At 43.0% G+C, this 12,321-nt stretch overlaps 1 protein-coding gene across 3 annotated transcripts in view; it reads right to left on the reverse strand.

Annotated features, from left to right (window-relative positions):
• Window positions 1–547: 547 nt before the first annotated feature.
• LOC119462150 (protein eva-1) overlaps window positions 548–12,321 on the reverse strand; it is a 300,367-nt gene continuing 288,593 nt past the window's right edge. For 2 of the 3 annotated variants that reach the window (XM_049672389.1, XM_049672390.1), the window contains exons 7-8: window positions 10,815–10,985; window positions 548–8,118 (exon numbers count right to left, since the gene is read on the reverse strand). In XM_049672389.1, coding sequence (XP_049528346.1) covers window positions 7,784–8,118; window positions 10,815–10,985 — 506 coding nt within the window. In that variant the 3' untranslated portion in view covers window positions 548–7,783. The remainder of the gene's footprint in view (window positions 8,119–10,814; window positions 10,986–12,321) is intronic. The other variant, XM_049672388.1, reaches the window with a different exon arrangement.

Consider the following 12,321-nt stretch of genomic DNA (forward strand, 5'->3'; position numbering starts at 1 on the left):
ACATGTCAGTATGGTGAGGAAACAGCTTAGTCGGATGCGAATATCCTTATATACTGATTTTTAAAACGTTTGTTTATTGTTTGAAAGCTATTCGGCAATTACTTGATATTCGATTCGCTTCTGACCGTATTCGATTCGCATTCAGTTCGGCCTCCCAAATTACTGTTCATACAACCCTAATCATTTGTGCAGTGTTTTCGCGACAAACAGGCTCTCGGAGTGGTATTGCAAATTGTTACAGCGCAAACGGGCAACACACGAACACGGGGAAGGCCACACGACAAGCGCCGGCACATAGCGATTGTCCCGTGGCACTTATTCGTTTTTGTTTGTACAATATGTAGTTTTATCAACTGACCAAACTTTCCATCTTATTGCCGAGTGTAGTCCCGTCTGTGCATGTATATCAGGGGTCACCGAAGGCACTACATTGTAAGGGACGAGAAGGACTCTGTGTGCGTCGCAAATAACTTCTGTATACGATGGTATCCGCGTTGGTAGTTCGGTTACTGGGCCGTATGAGGAAAGAAGCACAATGACAGTAACAAAATAGTGAGTGTTCTTTATTAACATCGTGGTATAAATGTCCCGACACGCATGTTCTTTTTTCTCCACTTGATACAAAGGCAAAAAATAAAAGAAACTGACCCACGACGAAACACGTAAAGCTTTGGTAGATTCTCGGTACAAAGGTACTGCTTATTTACACACGATAGAAATTTCAGCTCACCTTTCACTCGACCTCTCAATATTCCTTCGGCACCTTTCTTTTTTTTTCATTTTTGTTTGCATTCATGTGCTTGGAAGATATGCCATCCCGAGTTGTGGGACATTGAGCAAGTACGGCAAATACCGGCCCCCACAAGCTGCATGACACACTTGGCACACATGCACAGAGGACTAGCTGATGCATACAAAACATTACAAAACATAACCACATGGTCTCCTATCTAACATGCATTTGCTGTTTTAAATAAACGCAGCTTTCTGGCCTTTCAACAAAATGCGGTCTTGTCGCACAGAAATGCGCAACACGACGTACCACCAACGCAAGCTGAAATGCGAACTGGCAGAAATCAACTACACAGAGCTTTTATGTAAGAATTTACAGGATAGTTGGTAACATATGAGTAAGCCAGACTTTGACACATAGCATGCGAACTCCAGTATGTTGATAAACCATATGCGCCGCTATGGCAGAGCGTAGTATGAAGAAATCTCTGTTTAAATGCATTCTCATCTGTTTTATTTGTTGTTCGCGTTTCAATTTATGCTGAAGCTACGCGCACACACGGGCCCTCGCGGTTTATAAGTAATGATACTTTATTGCTTGCGGCTCCGCCGAAGTAACGTCGAGTTCATGTGCAGTTCCCTGTAATCAAGCAAATTCTTACCATGACATTGTGGGAGCAAAATGAATCAACGTTTCAATTTACTCCCATATACAGTTTGCGGCCACCTATACTTGTCCTGGGTTTTCTTACGTAAAAAAAAAACCATAGTCAATTGATGAACATACGTAGTATCAAGCCTGCCGGCGCAAGCTTGCTTCTTGTCAAGTTGGGAACATGCACAGCGCTGTCTAGGCTAATATCTGTTTTGATCGGGATCCTGCATATGCTTGTTCTTCAAGCTTTGGGTCCTTAAGTAAGATGTAAAATAAAAACACTAAACGAATCCACAAACAGTTTTCACAATAGGCAACACGTAGTACCAATTGAATGCCTAATCTTGCACAGAATGGGTTCCCATTATGTTTGAAAAACTGCTATCGCTTTAAGTTAATGAAAAAATAAGGGGGGGAGGGGGACGAAAGCATGGCAAAAATAGTACTCAAGCCAAAAACAATTGCTGCGTTATAAACAATTATAATTTCATTATATTGAGTTTTGTTCTTTATTTACATATCGTGAAAGTCATCATATATTTACACGTTTTATTAACACGTGCGGTTTTCCAATGTGATTATACCATAGTGCACCGATAATTTCAGCAGCGAACTAAAAGCTGCGTCATAAACTGAAACCCTTTCGCTTTTTGAACAACTGCATGCCTGTTTTAAACCCTGACAAGTTCATGTTTATGAAGTAAGACCATAGTAAATCGTCATTATTATACAATCGGTGCACTCGGAAATAACTCACCAACTGGAGTTGTGCCTAAGAAAAATAATCTCGCTTTTTTCAAATGCAGTACTAATAGGGCGACAAAAAACGCTCTTCAAGGCCTCGGAAGAGAGCACGAAAGACTCATTTTCCAAGTAGCCATAATGCTCACATTACTGTAGTAAACCCAGGCGCCGCACAATAATACTTCTCAAGAACAGACACACACAAAATTCGCGTAATCATGTGCTACATTCATAGATTGCACACAATAAATACTGTACAAGAACGCAAAAAATATCAATACAGGCTCATTTGCGGCTATAAATAGTGAGTGTACAATTCTTCTTCAACAGCCACTTTCTTTTCGAGCATTTTCATACAAGTAGTTAACTCTGTCTTCTAGAAGCTACAAAGCAATGGCAGCTCGACTTCCAAGTGCAACTTAAAAAATCATCGTATTTCTTGTTTTCCAATGCCAGTACATTAGGCAAATTCATTTTTACCCCACTTTATAAATAAATCAACAAAGGAAATACCCGTTCTAAAGACAGCGTCATTAGAATGCAAATATTTCTATGGGCATTTCAGTTCAGTGCGTTCATTATTTGGCACAATAGGTTCAACGCTTTTGAAGAAAGAATCCTACCACAACGCTACTGAAATTCTCAGTACGATGCCCTGAGGTGCAACATAGTAGAATCAAAACTGGCCCATAATAAAACCTAATTATTCTTTTAAAAAACGAGGGCAATGAGCATAGTCGTGCCGTTTTGTGAGGATCTTTTTTTTTCAATTCCATTATTTCCTTATTATCTGTTCCGTCAAATAGCCTATTCTAACTGCAATAGTGGCGTATCGGTTGAGAGCCCATGACTAAAGGTGTTAAAAAAACAACCTTTGACGCCAGGTTTCAACATAATCCTAAAAACTAGGTGGAATAAAATTGATTTCGTGGTTTGGATAAGTTATGAGTTGCCTTAAAACGAATCAGCTGTTTAGAACTCAGAAATAAACAAAATTTGAACAGCGATGTGCCTTAGGTACATGTGGTGACGAAAAGTGCTCGCATCATGCACACGCCCCATTACAAAATTTATGAACGAAAATCCAGTCCGGGAGAACAAACACCAATATTTTACGAACTGTACTAACAACTTAAGATACTTTAGCTACTGAATACAGAAATCGTTCAGAGTTGTTAGAAAATACAATTTATAACTTCAATTGTGCTAGAAAGCATGCACTGTGGTGCACATATCCAATACGCAATCTACAGGATACGCCGCGATAACATAAAAAAAAATATTGAAAAGGTCCTATCGAAAAACTTGTGCAATCTCACCACCTCAGATAACGCGGTTACAAGAAAAGTAAGGGATAACATCAAAATCATAAAAATAATTATAATACGTACGTTCTTTATACTTATTTCTGCACACTGCCCTTGTTAAATTGAGTTATACTGTATTTGTGACAAGCCTAGACGACGAATAGCATCTCCTTAAGTGCAAAAGCAGTATTGCGTTTTATAGCCGATAGGCCCTGGGTTAAACTTGACTATTGCGTATGTTATGACTCCGCAGCAGGTTAATGTACGCCGTAGGTGAACGCTGTAGAATGTAGATAAGTGTTGCATTACAACACATCTGCGGCAGAGAGCCCAAAAGTCTGATTGCTGAAATTGCCAATACTCAGCTTTTTAAAAGATCTATAAAACACAATGAAAACAGGAACTTGGCCAGCTACTCATAAATAACTCGACAAACCTAAAATACAGCATCCTTGTTCATGCCTTTCCACCAATCTCCATTTTTAATTATTTTTTTTGGGGGGGGGGGGGGGGTGCAAAAAGATCCCATGCGAAATTAAAGAAGAAAAAAAATTCAGTAACATCCAAATTCTATATCCCGTGGAGATTTGATCGGAAGCTTTAAAGTGGCCCTCCGCATTTCCAGAAACAAGTTAACTCGTAATTAAATTGACGGCTTTGAAGAGACAGGCGTTATTCAATCTTCTGTTTCTAAACAAATTGGAAAGTTGTAACAGGAGCATAAGTCATTTCATTCCAAGTATTATAATATGTTTCCATGAATGCGGAACTTGCCACTCAATTATAGTGTCACCTCATACATTAAACTTCACTTGACTATTTATTTTAAAACTTGCTTGCATTTGTTTTATGCCCAGAGTCCTACATTTGCAAATTTTAAAAATAAGTGTGTATAAACATCACCAAAAATAGGCAACCTTTACAGCACTGACACCATACACACATCGAAAAGCAAACGGGAACCTATACCAGAGATTGCACCAAACCGTTGTCACTGAAATTAAACATTTTGATGTGCAGCACGATATATTTCTATCAAAAAATGCCCATGTGCAGGAGCTATTCATCGTCACCACACAGGAATACTTACAACATACGCGTACATTGTACATGCCGTAGACATAAGAGCACTCTGTACAGATAGAAGACACAGCACAATACTGGTTGGAATCTTGCAAGTCGTCATTGTGCAGCGCATACCTACAACGAAATCGTGCAAACAGGGTTGTGGACAAAGCATTCTCGTGTCAATATATATAGCAGGAAATATACCACCATACCCCACTTCAACAGACTACTGATACTCTCATACTAAATCAGTCATCGAATGAAATCTCATCTTTTGCAAGCTGAATCATGCATGCAAGCCGTTGGCCCTGTAATAGATGGAGCTCAAGGCGTCTTTTGCATTGAGAGAGTTCCTTAAAAGTTATAATCAGCTATAAAAACACAACGATGTCTCCTGACACAGGTTAAACCAAGTTTCTGTCTCCTGAAGGATAGTTTAGATTACATGTGGCGAAGCACACAACTATGACTTGACAAGCCCGTTTGTAAATTATGTTTGGTTCGAAATACACAGTTCCCTGAAGTTCAATACTTTACTCGTGTGAGACAATATCTTCGAGCAAGTTTGTAAGAAAAAAAATATCTTAGTATCTGTCAGACGTCCAGAATTCGGACAAAAGTGTCCCGGAGGCTATGCCATCTGAAGTAATCACGAAGCTATCTGGTTAAAATCTCCTAACTGCACATCACAAACGCTCCTGCACTTTAGGCTCAAAAGTTCATCTCTCATGTTTGAGCCAACCTTAGAAGGCTGACTCGGCAACATAAGCCTCCTGGGAAACAAATGTCAGCATTCTCACCTATACGTGAACACCCACTAAAATAAACGATGCTCAGCTCAAACATTTCATGCAGGCGATTTGCCAGGTATTGGCCTGAATAAATATTCCTACAAAGCTACAGACCATTTCTTCGTCGTTCGGCTCGCAATGAACAGAAGCGACGACATGTGAAAGCAAGCCACCAGGCCTGCTACAACCTCAACCTTTGGTACCAATCCCTTTGTACTCTGCCGGAAAGGTGATCCCTCAGGGTGCCCCGTGCCCCATGGTTAAGCAGTAAAACCTGCTACACAGAGCTTCTGTACCGCTTCACTGTAAAGCAGATTTGAAAAACGATCTATTCCTATGGGTACACACATGGGACAAAATGCAGCAACGTTGCACACAAATGAACGAAGTTGGGGTTACGTGCGTCCGTGAGACGTGCTGAGGTAGGGTAAGCATAAGAAGGACACATACGTGCTCTGCCTATACCTACGCCCGACTTGCCGAAATCCGCCTTTAACAACGTACACTTTCTTCGTGAATGGTGGGGTGTTTTCAGTTAAATGGTGCACATTTACCCGTTTGCTTTCTTATTAGTCTAGTGGGTCTATAACAAGGTGATCATGCGAACAGAATGCGTGTAAATAAGATATGTGGAAGCACTAACAACGTACACAAAAAAAAAAACCTACTGGTATGCAAGACACATGAGTATACCTCAGCACATAACAGATGACAAGATGGTGTTAAAAGACAGGTGGCTAGTAGGCCCTAGTTGAAGTACCCATTTGATGTAGTTGTCCGAAACAAGGTCATAGTTCAATAAACGTGGAACTCTCTACACAAGCCATGTCAGACACACCAATATCCGTAGAATGAGACACATAATGTCAGAGTTGTTCGAGAGACATTAGGATGAAGCCCCTACATTAGGTACTGTTCAAATATACGCCGTAATTCTTGAAATGAATGCATAAAACAGGGCATGTCCTTTTTTTCTACAGTGCAAAAGAAAACAATCAGTTCTTCCGAATCTAACAATAAAAAGTAAGGCGCGTCTTAGTGCAACGCATATAAAAATAAATTAAATTATGGGGTTTTACGTGCCAAAACCACGATCTGATTATGAGGCACGTCGTAGTGGGGGACTCCGGAAAATTTCGACCACCTGGGGTTCTTTAACGTGCACCTAAATCTAAGCACACGGGTGTTTTTGCATTTTGCCCCCATCGAAATGCGGCCGCCGTGGCCGGGATTCGATCCCTGCGACCTCGTGCTTAGCAGCCCAACACTGCAACGCATATCAACGGTTATCAAGTTAATATGAATTAATGTGACAAAATTTTGCAACCTTTCATACGTATAATTGGGGTCGTCTGTCTGCAACAGCACAGTAGAGAATTTCCGTTATTCCTGTTCCTTTTGACTATTTGATAACACAAACGGGAAGGGCAGTCTCCAGTTCACATTCCCTTGCTAAGCTAGCGGCATTTTGCCGTTAAAAAAAAGCATGCTTAGACAAATATGATTAATTTTCGAATACATTTGTCGTCAAAATTAACAAACAAAAGAGATTGCACACTCCTGAAAGCAAAAATCTTACGGCACACAAAACTGTGGCGTTTCTAGGAACAGAATAGCAACAGAAGGGGGAAAGGGGAAGTTGTGAAAGAAAATGCCGACAAATCATGTCGCGTCTGTCACTTTCACAACAGTCTGGTGTGGCCTTTGCACAAAATAATTGAAACTCAACATGGCGATAAGAGGGATCTTCACCTGATGCCTTTAGCTTTGCAAGAGCACCACTAACTCGAAAACCCACTCCAAGCCTCCTTCGGCCCAGTGAGTTGGCACTGCCGGTAACAGCCGGTGACTGTCAGTGAGCAGGTCCAATCAAAGTTCTTACAAACACACAAGACTTTCACATATGTTCTGTGCACTCCGTCAACGCTATTCGGCCGGCGGAAAAAAGAAAGCAAACTCGCCAGCAGCAGTTAAACACTCGTGTAAACTCCACATACTGATGCTGTTCTTCAATTACTCACAGGTGGAACCAGCGGGCACTGTTACGTTGTCGTTTCTGTACAAATACCATTGGCCACAGTGCCCTCTGAAGTAGGCGATGGCGTGCCGACGCAACAGCCGCGGACAGTTATAACACCCGCAAAGCACTGGTCACTTGTTCCGTCTTCCAAGGCCTCGCTCTGTGGTTCCTCTTGCGCCGTTGTACGCAGGGAGATACGGACGACTTGCTGGGTTCCCGCAGAAACGATCGCCAAGCTGCAGGACCCCACCACTGCCGACTCGAAAAGTCACAATCTCGGCTGGGTGCCAACACACAGACGCGAAATCTGTTCAGTTGCATTCCAGCCTGTATAGTTAATCTTTGGCATCTACGTGATCCTGACTGTGCGCGCACATCGTCGGCTCGAGGGGGTGACCAGACGAGGAAAGGATAAAGGAAAAAAACAGGGCAGCGCGAAACGTGTCACCTCCCCGGCCGATTACCACTAGCTGTAGTAGTAGTTGTTCATGGACCGCGACATGGGAGCCCGCGGATTCGTGTCGCTGTCCTGGCGACGCATGCCGGACCGGTTGGCGTACCGCACCACTTCTATGGTGTGGGCGTGACGGCCCGCGGTGCCGGTGACGTCGAACTGGTCCCCACCGCCGCCACCATCAGAGTCGTCGAAGGAGCACGACAGCGGTTCCGAGCACTTGGCCTTCGCCCGCTGTCGGTCCCGGCGTCGCTGCACGTACAGTCGAGCTGACAGCACCACGAGGAATGCGACCACGCCGCAGCCCACGCTGAGCGTCACGTAGAGAATGAATTTCTCCTTGTTCGCTGAGAGTAGAGGGAGAAGTGAACAAACAAGAGTGAGAACATTTTTTTAAATATTATAAAAGTAGGCTGAAAATATCTGTAAGCTGTCTTCATGCAGGCATCACATACACGACATTTGCTTCACTGCCAGAACACAGCCGTTTGTTGTACCTCAATTGTGCACTGTTTCATGTATAGTCAAATCAATCAGTTAAGATTGGCTGTACCTCTCTAAAGCCGTAACCTACGCATATATAGGTGTGCTGTGTTTGCATTGTGTTGAAGTTCTTTTTTTTTTCAAATGTTACGGCATTTATTTGAATCCATGGACGAGTTATAAAAGCTCCAGGGATTTGAGAAAAATACCCTGCGATAGCAAGAGAAATGTGTCAGAAAATCAAGAATCAATATTTTGCTAGGCGCCAACTAACACCCATGGTTTCCCGTCGGTCATGTCCGGTGCACCACCGAGGTGCGAAGCCTGCAGCACCAACGCCGGAGCTCCTCATAACACCAGCGTTGTGAGACGCCTGGTAGCTGCCGGAAAGCTGTTCATTGTGCCCAGCAGTAGTTGACTTGCAGTAGTCGCTGCGTCACGCCAACATGTTTCAGCCGCGTATTGTTAGAACACCGTGCGACGAGTTCATGTGTAACGTTAAACCCTGCTATTGCTGCATTGCTTCACTCTTCGGGCGAAGCTGCCAAATTTCTCAGAGCTCCTGGACCTTATTGGCCCCACTCGAAGACCTCAGGCCGTCCTCGCCGTTAACATCTGTGTTGAGCAAAGCGAGCAGAAGACACCTGCCTGCACAGAGGCTGTTTACGTTACCAAACATACAGAGCGAGCCTCGAGCCCAAACCTCGAAACACTTGTGCACGTTATGAGAGCAATTAAGTTATACTAAGATAATGAGTTGTACGCTAGTCACGCCGGCCACTTTCGACCGAGAATGAGCTCGATGGGGATCGACTTTATCGATCGCAATTAGCATCTTTGCACAATCAGCAAGAGGGAATCAATCGTGCTCGTGAAATTCGATCGCTATCAAGCTCGATTGCAGGTGGGCCGTATGACTTGGGCTTAATTCATGTTATTTGTAGCACATGCAACCACGAAAAGATAGATCACACTTTAATCAAAAGTGTCACGGTATAGCTCTCAAAGCGTAATCGAGGCACCTTTGCAAGTTGTCTCGCCGCAAAAACTCACACTTCGGACAGTAACTTAGACCGCTTTAAGGCAAGTACAATCATAGACAGCAATTGCAATTATACTTGGCACCATTAAGCAAAGGATCAGAATATGGGACCGTTGTCGTTATATCGCTACCTAGTCAACTGTCAAAGTGACGTTTGTACGTAAACATGGAGCATGGAGATGAAAGGGAGCGTCACGTGATCATTTGGAAGCCTTGCCATTAAAATTGTAAAAGAAAGGCTTATGAAAAATGGGCCCTCCTCTCCATTTGCTAGACAAGCGCTAATTTCTAGCCGCCGAGTGCGCGTAGGATAAGCGCAATATATATATATATATATATATATATATCAACTGATAGTACTGCTCCGGACCACTATCAGTTCCACTACGCTAGGGCGTGTATCCAGTGAGTTTCTGGACTCACTCGATACAATGTGGAGAACGCCGCGACTATATAAATGCGATCATTGTAATGATGCTGAACAGCTATGTAATGAACTTTGTTGTGATGCATTGTGCGATGGCATTTTTATGATGGACAATTTTTTAACCTTATGGCTGGGACCTCAAAGAGGTGCGACAGCGCATTTATGTCGCATTTACCGTTAAATCGCCACTGAACTTTTTTTTTTTACTTCCCCCATGTACGGTAACGATAACATTAATGCGTCGCCACACAATGCTAGTTACAGTTAAGCACCGAAACGGTATCGGTATGCGAGCTGTATAGAGTACAGAGCGTATACGCTCGTTAACGATTTCCGCTAGCGAGTGTTGCTTTTCCTTGCAGTTGACACAGGAACAACATTTAGGCAGCGAGATGCAACCATCGTTGTTACTTGCGCAATGAAGGACTTCAAACGCTAGAAATTTCACTCGTATGAGAGACGAAAGCGCGAGAGCTGTATGTACACGAAGGCTAGGAAATAAATGAAGAATGCGCCTACTTTACCATAAGAACCTACATGACCTCGAAGTCATGCTTCCAAGAGCACAAAGTCGAACACAAACTTCACCTTTTCTATGGCGCTTGTGAATCGCACTGATCCCACTTGACTATTCTACAACGCAACAAGCAATTGAAGACCGACGAAATTTATGCTTAAGCTAAAAGAGCACCGACACTTCCGAATGCAAAACAGCACACGCATCTAGCGACCCAATAAGAGAATGGTGTGCTTGCTGCCACGGTGATTGGCTGCGTACGAATACGCAGGAAAATGTTATCAGGCAAGCAAACCAATAAAATAATTTTGCACGGTATCGCTTGTATTTCCGGAAGTTAGTCCAAAATGTATTCATAAGTGCAATCAATCTCTAATTGTGACTTCGAATTCATTATTGATGTGATTGATCTATCTTGTCAAAGCAAGGGGTATGGAAATCACGGTAAAAAGAAAGAAGGAGAGAAATAAGAGCAGCTGCACGAAATAAAGGTAGCTGCGCAGAGTCAGCTAACTTCGCTTTGGGTAGCTTGCCGACACCGAAATAAAAAAAAAGGACAGACTTGCCCGCGTACCTCGTATAAACTTGTAGGCAGCTACCCATTCGGTGACGAAGCCGACAGCCCGATGGCCGTTGCCTCCTAACGTGCAGTTAACGTGTTTTTCATCCTCGGCGGTCCTGTCACTCTGCACGTCGCTCTTCTTGTTCGTTGGCACTGGTAACAAGTTTCGGTCCATCGGCACAGCTGAAAAGTCAGTGGAAGAAAGAGTGTGCACAGTTCGGTAAACAACGCCTCAAACATATCTCAAAGCTATCAATCAATTGCCTGAAGTCTTTGAAAAGCATTGTAGGATTACCGGTCCCAAAACTGAAAAAAGATTCGTTTATGAGGGACGCTGTAGTGGAGAGCGAAAAACTACCTGAGGTTCCCAACGTGCACCAAAAGCACAATACACAAGACTTTTTGCACACCACCACCATCCGAATGTAGCAGCCGCGGCAGGGATTCGAACCCGCGTCCTCGTTATCGTCGTGCTCAACGGCATATAACGCCATAGTCACTGAGTCACCACGGTCGGTATATAGTTGCTTGAGGTCTATTATCGGCATCTGCAAGGGTCAAATGCACAATACCTGCGGCCTTCATACAAGCAAGTCGACTCAACCGATTGCCTCTGCACTGCAATCTCACAGTTATGGCTATTCGCCACTATGCATTCTAAAATATTTTTTCTCCAGTTCTAGATACGAGACATCGGTGTTCCATGCCGTGACGTCGCTCTGGAGGACCGATAAGTTCTCACTGCAAAGCACATGGCTACGAAAACATGCAAGGGCTACTTTCACCTTTATTTGTGCCTGTGGCCTGATACTAAAGATATTAGGCCTAAGATGCTCAGGGATGCGAAGCTAAAGCCGAATGTGCAAATTGGTTTACCCGTCGGATAAGGGACATCAAGCCAGCTAATTCACTGCTGCAGTACCTGCACCAAACAGCGCAGCGTGTATTTATTTCATGTCCTTTGTTAATTTTGGCGCTTTTGTCTTGTGGCAAGTGCCCAAATAAAAATTTGAAAATTAAGCGCCACTATTTGCTTTCTCGCAAAGAAGAGTGAATTTATATCCAACAGAGTCCTTCAGCGAAAATTTTAATCAATTATTGGAAGCAGAGAGCTAGAAAAAAAAGGTTACATATATTCGAAAATATAGTGTGCGAGCCAGATAATATCAGAACATATGCAATGACCATTTGTTTAGTTTCTTATTAAAAATAAAGAAAAAAAAAGGCCGGGAGTTAAATTTCAAGTAATTTCTTTCGGTAATTCCGGATACATACAGAAACTCCGAAATTAAAGCTGGTCAGTGCTCAAGACGAGGAAACTCCGAAGCCTTCTTATCAACTATTATTAAGAGGAGGATAGCTCCTGTAGAGGACACCGCTACTCCTCTTGTATGACATAATAATTACCCGTAAGAGCACCACAAACGCTACAATCCATAACATGCAAATTATTCAAATCTAATAAAATACATCTGCCACTCTGGAAGCTGAAATTGGTGTCTCTCAAGAGCAGCTGCTC

This window comes from Dermacentor silvarum, chromosome 8 (genome assembly GCF_013339745.2).
Source record: "Dermacentor silvarum isolate Dsil-2018 chromosome 8, BIME_Dsil_1.4, whole genome shotgun sequence".
In the NCBI taxonomy this organism is placed as follows: Eukaryota; Metazoa; Arthropoda; class Arachnida; order Ixodida; family Ixodidae; genus Dermacentor; species Dermacentor silvarum.